Source organism: Pholcus phalangioides, unplaced genomic scaffold (genome assembly GCF_987345545.1).
Source record: "Pholcus phalangioides strain wild (caught in Gottingen) unplaced genomic scaffold, Ppha-v1.0 ptg000011l_1, whole genome shotgun sequence".
NCBI classification, from domain to species: domain Eukaryota; kingdom Metazoa; phylum Arthropoda; class Arachnida; order Araneae; family Pholcidae; genus Pholcus; species Pholcus phalangioides.
Window position 1 is genome coordinate 56,885,038 of NW_028301604.1, and position 20,708 is coordinate 56,905,745.

Consider the following 20,708-nt stretch of genomic DNA (forward strand, 5'->3'; position numbering starts at 1 on the left):
CACTTGCAACATGAATGACGTATCTGAAATCCACACGTTATTTGGATACTTTTCCTAATTGGAAGGAAGAATATGTCTTTAAGATCAACGGTTCGCCAGTAAAATGCGGTGCGGGCTGTTATCTATGCACCCTGTATAGGGTCCATGCAGATACTGCACGTGGATTAATATAGAAATAGTTTCAATACCATGTATCGTCAATAAGTTGAACACATGAGCGGATATAGGCTCGTAAACGGGGGGGGGGGTAAATTGTGAACGAGGGCGGATTTTCCACCTCCCTCCGCCTATGCTAATAATCCAAATGTTTTGGGGGAATGGGAGCTGTAAGACGACTGCCCCCCCCTCTGTAACCTCCTATGGTTTAACGTGCGTTCACAATTACTTCTCAAACATAGAAATAAGATCGACGCTCGTTTTTCCGAACCCGTACGGACGTGCAAAATAGTTCGTAAATGGGACAGACGTTTAAAGGAATAATATATTATTTGGGACTAGAAGATTCGTTCGTATAAAACGTGTAATTCGTAAATTAGAGATTCGTAAAATCGAGCGTCGACAGTAATTCTCTTTAACCCTTCCTTGGAAATCGAGAGGTTTTTTTCGGCAATTCGTTGGAACAGTTCGCACTTTGTTAAGCCTCCTCTTCAATGAGGAAGGCTCCTGGAAATTTCTCCCTTTGCGTTATTTCTATAGCTTATAAAAATTCTATAGCTCGCAAAAAAGTCAAATTAGCAGGAGGGTCTTCCTATTATTGTCAGGGGTCGTTGTAACAATGAAGTGAAGTAACGTTATTTCCTCATGCGGTCCTGTCCAGGTAGACTCGACATGGGACCGCAGAACGTTAAGTTACATTCCAGTCGGACAAATATCTCACAAGCTATTGCTATACACGTACAATCCACATGACTGCCACTACTAATACATGATATAGCATGTACTAACGGGACCCGAACAAGAATTTTTATGACATTCCCGTTACAATGATGTAAATGTGATAACCACAAGTGTCTTTCATATGCCATAAGGTTTCATAATAACCATTACACATGTAGTTTATATTATATATATATATTCATTTTTTTTTTTAAATATAAATATAACCAGCCAGATCGAGTCAACCAAGACCGAAGCTGATCCTTAGCTAAGGCTCTCTCCAGACAATCCCCCATTTAAATCAAGCCCACATTGCTCACCAAAATAGGTTTAGGGCGAGACGACTCGACCTGGCAGTTATATATATGTATATAAATGTGTGTATATGTGTGTAGTTCTCTCTTTCCTCCATTCAAGTTGTCCATGCGTTTCATGTCCACAACACACGTGCGTACTCATATTGTCGGATTCATGTTGCTCACCGAATAAGGTGCTAAGCGAGATGCCACGGGTGCTCCCTAATTGTATATATTCCCCCACACAATACTTCTATTTTGTATATTTTCATTAAATCCACCGGAGCGAGTGAACTCAACCCAATAAAACTGATGCTAGCTTCCAGTCGCAAGTTATCAAACCCATTTGCTCACCAATAAGGTGTTAAGCGAGATGACTCGCTCCGATGGATATATATATATACATATATATTATTTCACAATAAGATTCTCATTTCTTTTTCTTTTTGTATCCTGTGTATATAATATGGCAAGTGTAAGATAACAGATGAGATGGCATGGAGGGGGGGGGGCGCTCAATTGCTTTTAAAACATACCTCCATCCTAATATGTGTACATTCATCTTAATATAACTAAACCCCGAAACTTCTCCAACTCCTAATCCCATCTCGTCTGTAATCACCACAAAATTTGTTGATCGCGACAGTACCCAATTGTCCGGGGAAAATATGTTGTAAAAAAGTTTGTATGTTTTTTTTTTTACACTAAATAAAGTGTTCCAGACTCTGCCACGAAGCTAGGCTGGAAGAGATCTCGGCAACGGGATAAGTCCAGTGGCAAAGTTCTGGCGTTCATTCATTCATGCTATACACGTACAGTAATTATTATAAATCGACATGCTTAGGAGGAATCTTATCATGGACATTCATATTTGTTTATATTTTAATTTCAAAAATTTTATTTATTTTTTTTATTTTTTAGTCATCTTGTAGTTTGCCTGTTGCGGTCTTAGAATTATATCCTAGGTTAATGGGAAAATCCGGCTTATTGTAATCAGCCTTCAAAAACAACAAAGCTTTTTGCAATAAGCTAGATTTTTCAGTTCACCTACGACAATGGTTTCCACACTTTTGTCACTCGAGGCTCCCTTGCCTACTTATGGTTTCATCTCCGGCTTCCCGGACTAGTTTAGTAACTATTGTGTGCATTCATAAAAGAACCACTTGAGAGTATAAATAGGCACACAAATAAATATTTCCATTTCATTGCGACGTCTTTGGGAGCCACGACGCACATTTTGAGGAACACTGGCCTATGACATGCAGGGTGTCCCAAATTGTTTGCACAGTGGATATCTCTGTAACCGTTCACTTTAGAAACATACTTTCAATTACAAAAGCTTTCAAATGACGCGCAATTATCTAAAATCTGAAAATTTGTTTGAGGGGTCGTACGTATATTAAAATAAAGAAAGGTTCAGGAGAAATGCAGTCTTTTATTTGCAATATATATATATATACATCACTGAAATCAGCGTTTGTCGAAGTAGATGTTCGACGAAAATTCGGAATTGGCGGTTACAGATGTTGGCGATAATTTGATTTTGCACAAAAATCCTATAAGTTGACACTACCTCTATCTACAGGATATCCGTATTTAATGGCGAGCAACAAGCGCTAAGAGATCGGTGGAGAGAAAAATCGAATTGTCTCCAAAACCTACTAAAATTACTTCGACGAACGCAAATTTCTTCTGAACTAGATAACAAACTTGGTCTATTCTAAGCTCTTTCGAAAACTGGTGGAATGGACAAGTTTTTGGCAAATTTCGCCCATTGTCGCTATCGCTAGACGGGTGTTTGCAGAATTGGTGATTAAAAAGTTTGGCGAGACAATTCGATTTTGAATTTCACCAACCTTTCAGCGCTTGTAGCCCGCCATTAAAACCATATATTGCAATGAAATTGGTCCGCCTTATAGCCTTTTTACTATTCCAAATGTGTGCTTAGTTTTCATGTAGTTCTCTGAAACGTTTCACAGATTCGGGTTTTTTCAGACTTGACGCATTTATTTCCATAATCGATTATCCACCATAACTCAAAAATGGTTTGGAGTAGGACAGGGTTGGTGGGGTGTTTCATGATTCACTTGGTCACGCCTACCACCCCCTTTTGTTTGGCGTAATAGGTCGGATTCACCCTGTATAGAGAAAAGTTAATTTATTTTAATATATATATATATCTCAAACAAATTTTAAGATTTTAAGTAACTTCACGTCATTTGAAAACTTTTTATAATTGAAAGTATCTAAAGTCAACAGTTGTAGAGATCTGCTGTGCAAACAATTCGAAACACCCTGTATACATGCAGATGGATTAAAATTTACATGATTTCATCAGCACTCAGCTGAATTGAATTTACAACACACGTGCGTATTTACATAAAATATTATTCAATTTAAATTAGTAAATTCAAGAGGTTAAATTTTGCATGGAATTGAAAATGGATAAACAGATTAATTAATAAGTATAAATGCATGCATGTTAATTGATCTCAAAGTTGCACTTTTATTGTCATGAAAGAAAAGTAATGCAGCCTGTTTCCTACGACTGATAATTTTTATTAATTTTTAATTTTCTTGTGGGAGATAGTCTGGAAGGTCGGTCTTTCTAATTGGGTTTTTGAGCACACGGGATATAAAAGTTAATTTCTTTATTTTTTTTATATATACGACCCTTCACACAAATTTTCAGATTTGAAGTAACTGTACGTTATTTGAAAACTTTTTGTAATTGAAAGTATGTTTCTAAAGCAAACGGTTGCAGAGATATCTGCAAACGGTTGCAGAGATATCTGCAAACAATTTAGGACAACCTGTACACATTTTTTCCAAGTACACTATTACATTATATATGATAATAGTCGGATTTCATTTTTAGGAACAATACGGGGGTGAGTACTTTTTGAATACTTTCTAGCCAATTAAATAATTTTTGAAAAAATTCGAATCTTGATAAATATGCATGATACGTGAAAAAGAAATTAGTTGTAAAATTATCAGAGCCAATAAAAATACATACATCCGACCAAAGAAAAAGATGCCAAATATAAAGAGAAAAACAATTTTAATTATAATTGAACAACACTCGTGAATAAAAATATATATTCATAATAACTGTACATTAATTGCATGTATTTTACATGAACGTATATTAGGTAAAACATTATACTGAAACATTAGTATATTGCAGAATCCATATATGATAATAATACCATGAATTGGTACGTATAATTGATGACTAAATTATATTTTCTAAATCATACACTTTCAATTTTAAAGTGTCCTTTGGTCACATCAAGTAAAATACTTTCGAAAACGATATAACTTTTTTTATTCAAAGAATGTTTTTTCAAAGAAAATACGAATATTTGCTGATATATAAAAACATATATTCTGTATATATAGGAAATTTTGGTCGGAAAAGCTATGAATATAATGTTTCAATTTTTATTTTTCATGCTGTCTTCTGAGGTATATATTTTAGTCCTAATATGCATTTAGTTATCGCAGTGTCGTAAATTTCATTCGACGTTTGTCTATATGTATCTAAGTCTGAATAGACTTCAATGGCATACATATTTCACTATATTACGAGAGCATTCACTACACTTCACATGGCAGCACCATTCAAACTTGCAATTACATGATGAAACGACTTTGACAACTTTTTTCTTCACTTTGAGTCCACAATCCCTGCATAACTTTTGACAACTTTTCCGTTCATCGACAGGCACGTGTTCCCCATCACGTTTCGAACACTGTCGGCCTTTTTGATTCACAAAGGAACCAGCGCTAGAATTTATGTTGCAGTACGTTGGTGACTTTTCAATATAAATGAGTCTATTTCTCGGAGCAAAAACCTTCTCTTTCGAAACGACCAATTTTCTAGCTTCGTTACGGCGTGCGTGCTTTCCGGCAAGAAGCAAATTTCCATGGCCATTGAATTCCACTTTAACCGAGGAGTCATATTTACTTTTCAAAATGTTCGCAACCGTCCTTATTTCTGGTAGCCTCATCCAGCATATACGGCTGGCGCAGCTACCTGAAATGCCGTAGCATTTACACGTTTGCTTCATGGATTTCCGAACGACCTAGAGGAAAGTATCAGAAAATAGTTTTTTTTAATTAAAAAGTTTCTTATATATATAAATTGGATATTACTTAATTAAGCTTTAAGGCAGTGATCCCCATTCCAGTGCGCATGGGTGCTGTGGCTCTCGTCAAATATTAATTCCGTTTCAAAAAACGACTAAGAAGTTACTGTGTAATAATAGTATTAACTAACTTACAGGTTGTGAAGTAGCAGTTTTTGACATTAAATTTTGGAGCAAAGTAGCCAAGCCCAAAATAGAGAAGTATTGTCTAAACGCACTTCCGAAGTTTATGAAATTCCTCCCGTGATAGAGCAAAGAAATTGATGAACCAAAATAATACAATAAAAATGCAAACCTCTTGTGGCGGAGGTTGCTCGCTTATCGAGTAACAAATTAAAAATGACTGTTTTATTTCCTCATTTCGCGAGTAACCTCCACTATAAGAGGTTTTGCCTTTTTATTGTGATTAGGAAATTCATAGAGTTCCAAAACGCGTCTAGATATTGCTCTCTTCTTGATTTTCGGCTTAACTACTTTACACATTTTTCATTTATTCTATTTAATAATGTAATAAATTTGTGTATTTTTGCACGCCAACAGTAGACCAAACTCCCCAAACTCCCCTTAGGTACATAAATGTTGGGATCTACTGGTTATAAATAAGTTATTAGATAGTTACATGTTACAAATGGGAAAAATTTAGAAATCAATTTGTCGATAATTTTTTCAGTATTTTGTAACTTTCATACCAATATCTTAACAGATAAAACTTTTTTTGGAAAAACAAAAATTATAATTTGCATATTTGTGTCATTGCGTGGAAAATTTCGAAATAATGTTATCCAGTATTATAATGAAATATTTATTTTACATTCAACAAATAAAGGAAAGTATTTATTGAAGTCATCGAGGGATGTTGGGGCGCATACCAAGGTAATCAATTGCGATCAAATAAGTTTTCAAAATTTAATTTTCGCCGTATAAGCAGCATTTCCCGCTCTATTTTTTTTTTCTTTTGTCGGGATTTCTATTTCTCGCAGCGAGGGGCGTTGGGGCGCAGATCAAGATAATAAATTGGGAACAATGCCCCTCCTTCCCATGCAAAAATTCCGTAATTATTCACTACTGAATATATCCCTGCAGAAAATACATCTTTCAGAAATTTTTTATCGACAATATATCTATGTTTATATATAAAAGCTTTAAAGTATTATTTTGAAATTATTTTCTCGCAATGTAATGTGCATTTCAAATCACCATGTATTATTATACCAAAATAATATTCAGACACTCTCTTTCTTGAAAGTTACACTGAGTAGTTATTTGACAGTGGATAGGGATCTTAATGCAGATGTGTGGTTTTTAAAAACATGCAATTAGTACTTTGTATGTTTAATTTCAGTTTATATTTGATTAGCGATAAATTGATTTTATATAAGTCGTCCTCTACTTTTTATGAGACTTTAGATTTCAGTGTCCTCAACGTATAGCACCGTATTATCAGCAAAAGATATAAATTTTCCATTTAGCTTCAATGTAAAAAAATAATTGGTATAAATTGAAAACAACAACGGTCCTAGAACGGATTCCTCGTGGTACGCCTTTTTTTCACTTTTTGATTTATTATTCTAATCCACCTAGCAACATTCCGTTGTTTGCTAGTGCAAGAAATCGGGTCAGAAAAAGAAGCACAAAGCACGGGACACTTCCTACAAGTTTAATTTTTTTTGAAATCGTAATTTATTATCTTGGTATGCACCCCGACGCCCGTTGCTGCGAGAAATGGAAATCCCGACAGAAAGCAAAAATGCGGCCTATACGGTGAAAATTAAGTATTAATTAAATTAAATGATTAATAATGTAAGAAGTCAAAAGATACGCATGTTTGGCAAAAATAACAAACTATTTACATTTGGATACATGAATTATGGAAACAAAATGTTGTCACCATTGAATTTTTAGTAGTTATCCTACATCATTCTCTCTCTCTCTCTCTCTCTCTCTCTCTTTTAACACCGAATTCAGTCTAATAAACTGAATTCAGCGTTATGTTTAAGATTTCGATCGGGGTTTTTCAGCAAATAGGCTGCACTAATTTTTAAAATCAAGTATGAAATAGAATTAATGCTGTAAAAGACATCGAGTTCACAAAATTACAAATAATGCATTATTCACTTTGCTATGTGAATTTTCTTCTCTTTTTGGTCAAAAATATCGTTTAGATTATTTTATTTTAACTTGAAATTGTAAAAAGAAAGATAGACTTACTGATCTTCCAACCCTGTTATTGTGTAATTTCACTAGTGCACGAGAATCTTTAGCCGATTCTCTCATGTCAAGAAATTCAACAGCTAACTTGCGTCCGAATTTAACATTGTCTGAGCAGCCACCCCATGTCCATCCATGGTCTGTAAAATGGAATATCGTCCTTAATTCACTAGTTTATATAATTCATAGGTATTAAATGTTATTGATATTTCAACTCATAAATGTAGATAAGTATGATTCAAGCTGTAGCGAATGCTTTAGTGCTTCAAACAATAAGAAAAAAAAATCGGTATTCCAAAGTTGTTAAACTTAAATGCTCGAAATATTACAATGTTTTTTTGAAAGAAATAATTTATGGAACCTTCGTAAGTAAATGAAATAAATTATCATTTATAAGATTTATAACCCTTTATCAACCCCGTTAATGAAAAAATGAAATAATTATCATGCAAATTTTTTGGTAGGTCAGTTTAGTTTGATTGTAGCCTGAAAACAAAAACCCAAAAATAATATTTTTTTCAAAAAATTATTTATTACCCGACGAATTAATAAACATGGTACCTTAAAGTACCGTCAGCACTATGCACTTGCAATAAAAATAAAAAATACCATATGTTGAATGATACAGTTGCATGAAAATATTTATCATCAAAGAGAAAGCCATAATTTGTTTTATACATTTGTTAGGGAACACTTTAATCATAAAGTAGTTATACAGCCTATTACACTTCAAATAACCCAACACCCTCTCAAAACACCCAACAAAGTATGTAAGAAATGTTACGGGGGTTGTGTGTGAAAAGGAAGTGGTACTTTAAAGTACCGTCAGTAGTCAACGAGTTAATGAAGACTTAGAAAAAATGTAAAATTCAAACTCTATGTATATTTGTTGTGTTTGTGTGTGTAACTGAGCCTCAACGGTACAAAGTTTATGTTGGCTATCATTAACTTCTCATATAAGATAATATTTTTCGTGTTAGAGCAAAAGAAAAAATAGACAAGTCAGTGGTGACCATTGGAGTGTGCACGAAGGAGGGGGGGGGGTTAAGTCCTCCCTTGAGCCAAGTTTACGATGTATTTTTGAAATAAAATTTAATTATACTCCTTAAGAAGACAAAATGTCAAACCCCCACGAAGAAAATCCCGTGTACACTATTGGTGGTGATCACTCACTTTATTTTGTTCAATCATAATGATAGAATCTTGTGAAAGACTTACCAAAATATATCGCTTATATTTATCTCTACATCAGTATTTTTCATACCTCTTTTCCGCTCATACCCCCTTCTGACCATATTTTGTTTTGTACATGCTATGCTTGAGCCAGCACTACCCATAAGCCTCAAATGCATTGGAGGACCCCATAATAATATCTAGTATTGCTGTTCTTCTAGAATAACTTATCTCTATTTTGGTGGGCTGGTATTCCAACAACTTACAGGCTTCAGTTTATCACTCTTCCAGGAAGTCGTGATGTTCTTGAAATAGCCCTGGCTCTTCTTTTCACTTAATTTTCATTCATAGCCACCTTAGAATATCCCAGGACCCCAAGAGGGTCATATGGCCCCACGCTGAGAACACTGCTCTGTACCTATGGAGTTCTTGTCTATTGAGAAATAGAGCGTGATCCCACATATTTTACTTCTTTTTTTTAAATTACTTAGAATTTCATTGAGGAATTTTAATCCTCTGAGGATTTTCTTACTGAAGTTTGGGGTTTTAATTACTTTTAACACTATTTTAATGAAAATTACTTTTCGTTTTATCTTATCCAATTTATTTCATATGCAAGAATGTGGATTTTGCAAGATTACACTTTGCTTTTCGTGAAAGTTAAGAAAATAGTTAAAAGTTCCCAACTGGAAAAAAAATTAAAGAAAGTTCACAGCAATGCTCAAACCGTCAAAGTTATACCCACTAATGATGTACTACGCGCAGTTGCATACAAAAACTACTAAAACTATTGTTCTAACGTCTGGACTATAGTTTCCCAACCTTTTTTGTCCCATCGCCCCTTGAGAAATTTTTTTTTCTCCCAACGCCTCCCAACACAATCAAACCCATAGGATCGCATGTTATACCTGTAGCTTCTACCGCCCCCTGGAACATTCCATCGCCCCCCGGGGGCGTTAACGCCCACGTTGGGAATCACTGGTCTGGACTATGGCTGAATAACCCAAATAAAAATAAACATGCAGTGATAATTATACAAATAGATTATTTCTCTAATTTTAGACTTAAATTAGAAAATACAGGAATAAATTCATCTTTTTCAAAGGAAAATTTCAAATTTTCTTTTTCAAAAAGGAAAATTACAAATCATACATAACTTAAAGAAACCGCATTTTGTGAAACATGCTTTGTTGTGGCAAGTATTTCAAACAAATTTTTATGCTGATCTTTCTTTTTATTCTAAATATATTTATGAATTATTGATTTTGACTGAATGTATTTTCTATTATTCCAATCATTTCAAATCAATGATTGCTAACTTTTAACCCTTGAATGCATGATTTTTTTTTCGAGCTGATAAATTTTTTCATAGTTATTGACGCGTACAGAAAGCCAGAAAATAATTTAAAAAATCTGTTTAGAATTGTACTGTTTATACAGGTCCAAAGAGGACGTACAGAGCCTAAAAATCGCATATAAAACAAATGTATAAAAGTAAATATTAGTTTCTAAATGTATAACTACGTTCTTTGTAATTCCAACTGTAATAAGAAAAAGAATTCGGGTTGCAAACCTCTCTCTCAAAGAGAAAAAATTAAATGCAAACAAAGCATATTAGTAAATTAGCGAAACCACAGCCACACATGCACACATGCTCTGCAACAAAGTTGTTTTCGTTAATTGGAACATCTACCAGCAAATTCAAAATATAAAATGGAAAGAATATGACCTTACCTTATGTGTGCAAAGGCAATTCTGAATTTTTATCTTCAAACTGGCTGCAGTAATAAACGTTTAAAGGACCCTTTGCACATATGCAAAAATATGCATTTAAGGGTAAATCTCGATATGAGCTTCTAATAAAGTTCTTTATCAGAGAATTTCGATTATTTGTGAATAGCATTTCGCATTATATTCATTGACAATATTTCTGTTACTTTAATACCACTTATGAATTATGGCAATTTCAAACTGAATGTCTATTAACCTTTTAAGCGGCACAGCAGAAATCACTGAACCCCCCCCCCCCTAAAATGACATATCTTTTTAATGAAGTAGGTTTAGGCTTCCTTACGATTTTCAGCAGGTCCAAACTAAGGGGGTCATAATAAAAGTATTTCATTAAGAAATCAACTTAGCAAGATATCTGGGCTTGTCAATGCTAAAATAAGAGGCTTTTAAGACGGCGAGATATCTCGTCACTGCTACTTAAAGGGTTAATGTAAATTTATGATCATAGATATGAACGGTTTTAAACGAACTTTACCTTATAATAGAACTTACCTCCATTTTTATGGACAGCTCCTCTCTTTTTTGATTCATCGCAACCGCAAGCATCAAAGTGTCCTAGACTGCAATTTCGACTCAGGTATATAACAATTGCTGAACTCACCATAGCATTCAAAAAAGCCATTTCCTTAGTTGCTATAAAAGTAAAAGAAAAATTGTAATTCATACAAAATATAATTTTTCAAATGCACAATACGAAAAATATGAATATAATATACCAATCAAAACCACTTGAAAAATATTCACTGTATTCAAATACAGCACATGAAGCTCAGGATGAGCGTGTCTTTCGTTTATGGGGTTCTTTCCTTCATTTTCAGCGGTTTCCGAATTTATATATCTATCACTTGAAAACATGGAATTATTTTGTCGGGCTAAGGACACACACACACACACTATACAACCCCTTGCAATATGAATGACATTTCTGAAGTCTAGACGTTATTTGGATACTTTTTCTAATTGAAAGTATGCTTCTAGGATCAACGCAACGGTGCACGAATTATTCGAGGATAAAAGCACTTTTCTATGCACCCTGTACACACACACTGTACTTATCAAATTGAACACATACCAGGCTGTTTCATTGGTGAATTTGGCACAGCGCAATTCCACCTTGACCACTTGAATACATGTTTGCATTCTTCAACAGCTTTGCGTGCTCCTGCGGCTACACTGTCAGAAAAAACGTGGTTGACCTGAAAGAAAATTATGAATCATCATTGAAACAATTTCAACTAAGCAAGCATACTTACAATAAAGTGTCAAAAACTCACACGGCAATTGTATTTATCAATTTTCTTCTGATATTCAAGTCAATAAATATGAATAAAAAAATTTGTGATTATATTATCATTTAGAGATTTTTTTTCGTTAAAAAGACTGAGTTTGAGAGATTAAAGTTAAATGTTCACAATGTTTCAATAATAAATGACACTTCTCGACAAAAAAAAAAATTTCATGTTCTTAAGGAAATTTTAATGGTTTTAGGGTATATTGGGACTGGTGATTCCGAATCTGGCATTGAGTTTCGTTAGATTGGCTCTAGTTTTTGAGATAAAGTGAAAATTAAACTTCAATGGTAATACATAAGCAGCATACAAGCCACATTGTTGAGAGTATGCATTATCTCAAAAACCAGAGCCAATTCGACCAAAATAATGAGGATTCGGAATCAGCGTCCCAAAATCAGTGAAATCACTTTGACTATGATTTACTGTATTTGTACTGTACGCACAGTGCCAATGTCATTTATATGCTGCTTATGGTATTACCATTTAAATTTGATTTCCCCTTTATCTCTAAAACTAGAGCCAATCTGACAAATCTAATGAGATTCGAAATCAACGCCCCAAAAACACGCCAAAATCACAGAAATATTTTTTAGAAGAAAAAAAATCAATGTTGAGCAATGCAATGAATTGGAATGTAAATCCATTTTTTTTCTTATAACTATTATAAATGTAAGCTTATTTTTTTTATATTCTATATCATTTTCATTTTTGAGAAAGTCAATTAATCTACATCATCGATGTTGTTCATTATGAGTATCTCCGTGTGTGTCCTATATATATAGCACAGATTCAATCTTTCTTTTTCTATCTACCCAAAGTTAAGCAACTGCCAATACACGATTGAGACATCTGACTGTAGAGAGAAACAGGGAGTTCTGGTAAAAACATTTCTATAGCCGTTAAGGTAAGAGGTGGTCAAAAAAAAAAAGCTAAACTCAAAAGGTAGAAGGAGGGGAATAAGAATTTTTGCAGCTCTCAATTACCTTGCTTTGGTATCCCTGTTCTCTATTCAAGATTTTGCCAAAATGCTCGCTGTTCGCATTGTGCTGACCGTGGGTTCATTCTGTTTGGCACTTCAAGAAAACGGGTAGATTTATGTCAGCAAGGATTTACCTTACAATGAAAAGTAGTGCTGAATATACAGAGTACCGTTGACAAGAGGGGTAACGAGCAGGAAACTGATGCGGCAGGAAAGGAAATGGAGACATATTCTCTCTCTCGTAAAAGTCTTCCCATAGCAGTTCCTTCGTTCATTTCTCTTTTTTACCTCTGAAATTTTTTTTTCTATTAGTCGAAAACTTATTCACCGATAACTTAAAAGATATTAAGTTACTATCCTTTTATGGAAGTTATTTTAAATAAGTCAATGCAATTTTATGTAGCAATGATTACCCTATGTAATAATAATTCCCACGTTATAAAGTTTCGATTAGCTTAATGCAAATCTTTTTTTGCGAAAAATATAAATTTTTTAGTCTCAAAAAATATATACTGTCGAACCCCGTTATAGCGACCGCTTAGCACCAGAAATTTTCAGTGAACAAATCTTCCTTTTTCTAGACTTTACACGTTTTAAACTGTGATTCGATATAACGCCAAACTCGTTATAGCGTCAAAATTCCGCGAAATAAATGGTGGTGTTAAATCCGGTTTCGACTGTACATGAAAAATAATTTCACTATATTTTAAGCTTAAAAATTATTACATGGATAATATACAAACAGTTTCAATACTTACTCCACTCATCAGCAAATTGCTAAATGACCTGAAATAAAATAAAAAATGAAAACAATCATATAAACGAGTTATTTAATTTTTTCATTTATATATTAACTACTTTGAATTTAAATCATACATATTGACGACCCAGTTCAGAAAAAAAGCCACAACTCAGAAAATTACATTTCCGACACTCCATGAGAATGAGAATGGGTGGAAAATGCCTCCAGATATTGCAAAACTGCAACAACTCCCAACTCTGCGTATGAGCTCCCTACTGTAATTAAGTCTGAGTTGATTCCTACAGTTACATAGAAAGCGCATCTTTAAAATGCAAATACAGTGAAACCTCGCAACAACGACACTCCATACAACGATAAATCCCTCTACAACGACATTTTTTCAAATATTGTTTGGAATTGCCTGTAGTCTAATGTTAAACTCCTCTCGATATGCAACGATATCCTTTACTGCGATAAATCCCTCTATAACGATATTTTTTGAGATTTATTAAAATCATTACAACAAAATTTTTTAATAATTTGCTCAAAATATTTTTGAATTTGATTTTAACTTCGTTACTTGCTTTCGTTCTCTCAATGCGTCAAATTAAATCGTTTTTTTCAAGCCATGGGATCACCGAAAGCGCTAAGGAAGTAATTCGTATTGCTACTTTCTATGTAGCAACATATATGTATAATGTATAACACAAAAGTATAACGCAGTAAACAACTTATAGGAAACAATGTATCTAACTCGGCGATTCTCAAATTGGGCATCGCCACCTTTGTCAGGGACGTCACGGCGAGCTGGATATTTTGATTTGTGTACCTATTTATGCTTGGAAGTGGTTCTTTTTTGTGGAAAAATACCTACCAAACTATTCTGGGGAGCCACAAATGAACCATGAATTAGGCAAGAGAGCCGCGGGTGACAAAAGTTTGAGAACCACTGATCTAACTGAACTTTATTAATCAATTCACTTATAAATTACGATTTTTTGCGGTGAATAAATGCATAAAAGTGGTATTTTTCTAGTAGTACTAACAACGCCAATTCAGAAAATATGACAACAACAACATAAATTTGATGAAGTTGCCTCTGAATATAACGATAATCCCTCTACAACAATATTTTTTCTTGGTCCGCAGAGTTTCGTTATATTGAGATTTCATTGTATCGCAAAACATAGAATTTTGAGTAGTTGCCCCTCAGAATATTGGGCCGTCGATATACTTTAAGCATGTATTTCTTTTTTTTCTTCTTTTCTTTTGTTTTTTGAATTCTTATGAAACACTTCCCATAAGGAATGCGTATGATACTTTCTCAACAGAGGACGATAGAGAATTTTTAATCAGTTTTAGAGAGGTTTCATACATAAGTTTAATCCTCAGTGGCCTCGTATATATTTGAATATACATGGCAAATACGTTGTCAAAAACTTTGTATACTAATTTCTTTTGTCAATTTTTTTGTTATATTAGAAAGTACATCTTTCAGTGCCGTTTCAGTACAAAATACGGTTATATATATAAGTTTATCATATATATATATATATATATGTAATACTTTTTTTTTAATTCAAAATTGATTCCTTTTCGGTATCATTTTTTGAGAGCTACTGAAATTTTACGTATTCAGAGACTTAAGGAACAAGAATAAATAAAGAAATATTATATATTTTATCTCTAATTCTCCATTGAAACTAATTAAAGAATTCACTCTAATTAATTAAATTGTTGTTTTGATGCATTGGTTCAGTTAAAATATGCCAACAGCGCCCATTTACATCCATATTTGTAGAAAAAACTTTTTAATATTATTTATGGGGGTTAACCATATATATAGGGTTAAAGAAAATGCTATATATAATCACGGAAGCTATATATATTTCGCACACAATAATATATTAAATATTTACGAAGTGCGGGATAATATCTACGCATTATTTATTATTCTTTATATTAAACGCAATAAGAGTTAAAAAAAATAAAGTAAAATTACTACTATTTAAAAATAAATCAAGTAATTGGCATACAAAATGCTCGGCTCGGGGAGGGGGTGCCCCAAGCCGACATTATGTTTTTTTGCATTAAAAAACGAAAAAAAAACCTATGAAAAGAAAAATTTAATCCCTCCTCTCTGAGAAAATCCTGCGTATGATATTGTTAAAAGTCACTATTTAAAATTGCATTGAATAAACTCGCTAAACATTCATAACGAAGTGCAGATCCATTTAATTGTCAGTCCAAAAATAGACGAGATTCAAAGCCATTGATATATTTCTATAAGTTCAAGTCTCATTCCAACAATAAACATGTGTTGACACCAACTTTTTGATGTTCCTAATACAGTGGATCCCACTTCTAACGTTTTCCAAAGAAAAAAAAAAACACCATGGAAAAGGGTTGTAAGCGGGAAAACCGAAAATCGTGATAGGTATCAGTAAGAGTTTGGGCCACGAACATAAGCGTTTTAAGCAGGGCTCTAAGAGGGAACATTATAAGCGGAATCCCCTGTATATACAAAAATTATATCAATCGTACAGCTCTTATTTTTTAAAATTTATATAAGAAAATAAAAATTGTAATTTTTTTGAATGATGCCGATTAATTTCCATTCTATTAGATTTAAAAAAAATCTCTTGGTTGAAGTTTAGAATCATAATTTTTTTCCCGTTAAAAACTAATCGGCAGTTCATTACAAAAAATAAAACAACATTCACATAACAAAACAACCAAAGGGACTTTAGTCCCATGCTGATTGTTACAATAAAAATGTATATGTTAAAATATAAAATATAAAAACAAAATAAGAGAGTATCACACTTAAACGTTCTTCTCCAAAACATAAATGCAACTAATTAAAATTTTCCGATTCAAACCATTAAACATTTTAGTCAAACAGCTATTTTATATTTGCTGACAGATGATTGAGTAACTTTTCAGTGCGTTGACGGAATATTTTATAGGTCATTCGCATGCTGATGATCATTGTTTTTGGTTAATATCAGTATGGATAATAGCTAAAAAATAGTCCGTTTGAATGCTTTGTTTCTTTTAAATATAATTTTTCTTTTTGAATAGTAATTAAATTGGAATTGGTTCCATACAGGAAAATAATGATTGTATTAAAATGAAATATGTACTCACGCATTGCCGAGGGAAGCTAAATCTAGTGGTGCAGAGACTGCCATCTCAGAGAATGAACGCCAGCACCAGTCACAAGCACTTGTCGCGTGAGATCACCTGCTCACCTAGCTTATGCACAGTAGACAACAAAGGTGAACCGAGCAATATCCTACGGAAGTATCACCTTCGTGTCGGACATTTCAGTGTCTGAGACAGTCTCGGACTACAAGAAGACAAATATAAATCCGGTCGGTCACTTCACAGAACCTTTCAAGTGCATTTGGGCGCCCGGAAGCGGATTAATCCTTGAAATCAATGACGCTTCTTTTTTCCTTATTTCCAACGTTCATCTTTAAAAAAATCGATTTAACTGTCGGAAACCTTTATGTGCTAGTAATCACCATTATAAAAATTTTAATATTTAATTTTAATTCAAAACTTATTGATGTAGTTGATACCACTTTATGTAAAGTATGTATAAAATGTGTGTAAATACAAAAACATGTGAATTATTTCAATACACGTGGATAATGCAATGCATTCCTATATAGATCTCCTAATGATATTAGTAAGGTTCAGAGTTTCAGCAAGAAATTAATAGCTGATGTCATGACCTTCATCAATGGAAGAAGAAGAATTTGTCAGAAGACTTGTACAAACACAATTTATAAACTATGGATCCAAATTAATCAGTCTCAGTGACAGAGCGATGAAATCGCGATATCATAGACCCAGAAAGTATAGATTTGGCGTACATTCCATACAAAACGCACGGAGATTTAGTTCTTAATCACTTGACACATAAATTTGAAACTCCTCAAAAACATAATTTTAATAACTGATTGTGATAAAGGTTCAACTTTATCAGTTTTCTATGAAACGTTGAGTAGTCTCCAAGATTAGTGGTGTCAGGTAGCCGGTAGTGACAATTAGCTAGCCTCGTATAATTCAATGTAACTGAAAATTTGAGGGGAAGGACAATGGGGGGGGGGATAAAAACCTGATTCTATCTCTTAATGTTTGTCTCATTTAGTAACACAAATTGCACCAAATGATGTAAGCAGTTTATAGATCTGTATTTTATTCTACTTGGTTTTTACATAATTTTTGAACTGAATAGAATAAGTAATTACAGAGTTTAAAATTCAAATCGTGATATGTGAAATCTACGAATGAATAATTCGAAGAGATTTTAACGGTAATTTCGGAACTACTAAAAAATTAGGTGAAATAACTTCATCCCTAAAAATGCTATTAGTACGCAATTTCACAAAGTACGGTGTATAAAAGTAAGTGAAAAGAAATAATAGTATGAAATAATGTGTAAGATCACTCGTGGCGCTAAAATAGCGTTTATATATATTTTGCATACTTCATGTTCACAAACTTTAACAGCAGCTGGTTAGCCTAATACGTTAATAGTAATTTAATCCCTTTTTTTGTCAAGTTTGAGACTTTATAACGATGCTAATGTTGAAATTAAATGTTGAAATAATTTTGATCGCTGAGCTGCTTGATCGTAATATTGACGCTATATTTAACCCATTTATTTTTTGTATAATCATCAGTGAGATACGAGATATCTATAACATATATATAGCTATTTCAACTACATGTAAAAGCTGTACGATGAATATGTATTTTATGCTAATTTTGTACACAATTAAATATTATATATCTAGTTTAATTAAATCAATCTATCAGAAGTTAATGGAAATAAAAAATTGTTAAACATATTTCAATTATATGAAAAAATAATAACTTACCATGCTCCTACCATAACGATTTCATGGCTTATGATTAAAGCACATATAGATAGAGAAAAGAACAGCTTTGTTTCTTTCATCCTCATCACAATCCTCTTGAAGTTGTTATTTCAATTATGTCTCTGCAAGCGAGACTAGAGATTTTTTTTCATATGTTTAAAATGGAGTTCGAATGTAATTTAATACATTTAGTAGCCTTTCCACTGGGATAAAAATTCACCGAGTCACACAACTTCATTAATGTTTGCTCTTTGAATATATTTCTACTGGACGATCTCACATAATACTCAAGCACTCAAACTTAAAAATAGAAAAGCGTTTCAACCAGACACCGGATCTATTAATATTCTCAACACTGTGAGCGATATGTATTGAATATCATTCTATGATACTAGTTGTGTGAATGCACCTAAGATTTCTTTGAAATTTGTCGCACCTTAGACGATTTCGTACAAGTGAAAATAAACTACGCTTTTGTATATATATTACGCTGTATAGATTGAAGTCAGGGAGAAGTTTTTTTTTAGAATACCGATTAATTAGCATCCGTGAAACAGATGAGATGATAGTCATAACCTATTCTGAAGGGTCTGAGCGAAATAAGAAACATTGGTTGTTTGTAGCAATACAGATAAGTTTATGAAGCTAAACGATCACATTTGCTCTTCATATATTGCCAGTGTGTGCTGGTGAAATTCAATCCCTGCACTTTTAGGATGATTGCCTACAAGGTAGTTTTTTGCTACCCCTCTTTTTACTTGATGTATAGGGATCCACCCAAAAAGAGGGCCAGACTCCTGGATACGTCACGCCTGTGATCAGACCTCCCTGCTAAGCTTTTGGCCACTCACATCGGCTATTGAGGACCTGAAGATTTACAAAGAGTTTCCGCCTACTCTTAAGGGACTAATGTGACCCAAGGCATCTTGGAGTTTTAGAACTAGTATCATAATAAACATCCCAAAGCTTGTACATCCTTCTCATAAACTCTTCATCTAGGAAGAGGTAGTTAAACAGGAAGAAACCTCTTATTTTCTTCGAAAGTGTTAAGGACTACCATGGGGCTTGCAATAAACACGAAGCCTTGAAGTTAAATCACATTTCATTGGAGATTTCTTCCCGTCCTCTCATTTCGAAACGCTCAAGATTTTTACGTAATTTCAGAAAATTTAATACAGTAGTGTATATATAAAGCTCAAAAGTTCGAATAAGCGAGAAAAAATAAGAAAACGTGACATCTGTTTGCTTAGCCATCTGAATTTAAGATTAAAAAATAACATATGATTCCATAAATAAATGAATTCTCAAACGAATTGTGGACAACACAAATACTAGCAACTCAATATGATTCTCCACCGCATTCACGTGAGTAGATATAAACGACAAACTAGAAAAAATATAGACACATTTTCCCCACATTTTTCTCAGCTCAGGCATATTCTTCTTTCGAATCTGAAACAAACTTATTAATAAATTTCCAATGCTTCTGGATTTTTAGACATTTTATCTTTCTCGCACTTTCTGGGATGTATTAGAGCGCGTATATCTATTATGTGAAAATATTTTAACATTTCATATTAAAAATGTGAGGTTAAATTCAGATACAATAATGAATACAGATTCGAATTGGTGTTCGCCAATACGCATCTAGATGCGTGATTCACACATCAAAATTCAATTTTACTCCTCCAAATTTGGTTGGGGGGTGCAAATACTCCTTCAAATTTTAGGTAATACTTTTTAAAAGAGTTATTTCTCACTGGTTAAAAAATACCCCTCTCTTTACAAAAATACCCCTTCAAATTTTAGAGAATTAAATTACTCTTCAATATTATATTTTCGAATAACACTACTTGGGATCTTTATAGCTGAGAGCTTTGTTTCGGAATAAAATAGTTTATTCTTCCATGCACTGGTGTAAGCAGGAGAGGGGTATTCAAACCTCCTTGAGGCCGAGATTATAGTGGTTTTTTGTTGTAAAAAAGGAATGCTCTCTCCTTTGTACGCTACTGTTTCCATGATATCACGTTACTGTTGAACCACCAAGGCCGTGCGGTTATAAATTTGTAATTTAATAGTTGTACACATGGTAGTTTCTATCTTGTCACTTTGTGATTCTAAAAATATTATTCCAAGATGAGTTGAAAACTTAAATTGTTTTATTGAGAGCAAGGGTATATATTAAAATATTGAACTAACACCACCAAAACTGGTAACAACATTTTAAGAACCTTGATAAGACTGCTGAAGAGAATGACTAAACTAATCCAATCCACACGCACACACACAACCTAGGGGACAC

At 33.4% G+C, this 20,708-nt stretch overlaps 1 protein-coding gene across 2 annotated transcripts; it reads right to left on the reverse strand.

The window, feature by feature from the left end:
* Positions 1-4,220: 4,220 nt before the first annotated feature.
* Positions 4,221-19,097, reverse strand: LOC149080611 (protein Wnt-8b-like). Of its 2 annotated transcripts, none has more exons than XM_089238672.1 (6): positions 18,407-19,097; positions 13,528-13,555; positions 11,571-11,694; positions 10,991-11,131; positions 7,535-7,674; positions 4,221-5,263 (listed from the first exon to the last, which is right to left on the reverse strand). In XM_089238672.1, the coding sequence occupies exons 1-6, from the start codon at positions 18,490-18,492 to the stop codon at positions 4,736-4,738; spliced, it is 1,047 nt and encodes a 348-aa protein (XP_089094798.1). In that variant the 5' UTR covers positions 18,493-19,097; the 3' UTR covers positions 4,221-4,735. The 2 variants fall into 2 exon arrangements, with proteins under 2 accessions (XP_089094798.1, XP_089094797.1); XM_089238671.1 differs by lacking the exon at positions 18,407-19,097 and adding an exon at positions 16,662-16,777.
* Positions 19,098-20,708: the final 1,611 nt, after the last annotated feature.

Excerpts from the sequence above, each read along its gene's own strand:
- LOC149080611 (XM_089238672.1), bottom strand. The coding sequence starts at position 18,492 with ATGAGGATGAAAGAAACAAAGCTGTTCTTTTCTCTATCTATATGTGCT. Across the intron at positions 11,695-13,527 it reads GCAATTTGCTGATGAGTGGA|GTCAACCACGTTTTTTCTGA; the intron begins GTAAGTATTGAA and ends ATTTTCTTTCAG. Across the intron at positions 7,675-10,990 it reads AGCTGTCCATAAAAATGGAG|ACCATGGATGGACATGGGGT; the intron begins GTAAGTTCTATT and ends TCCATTTTACAG.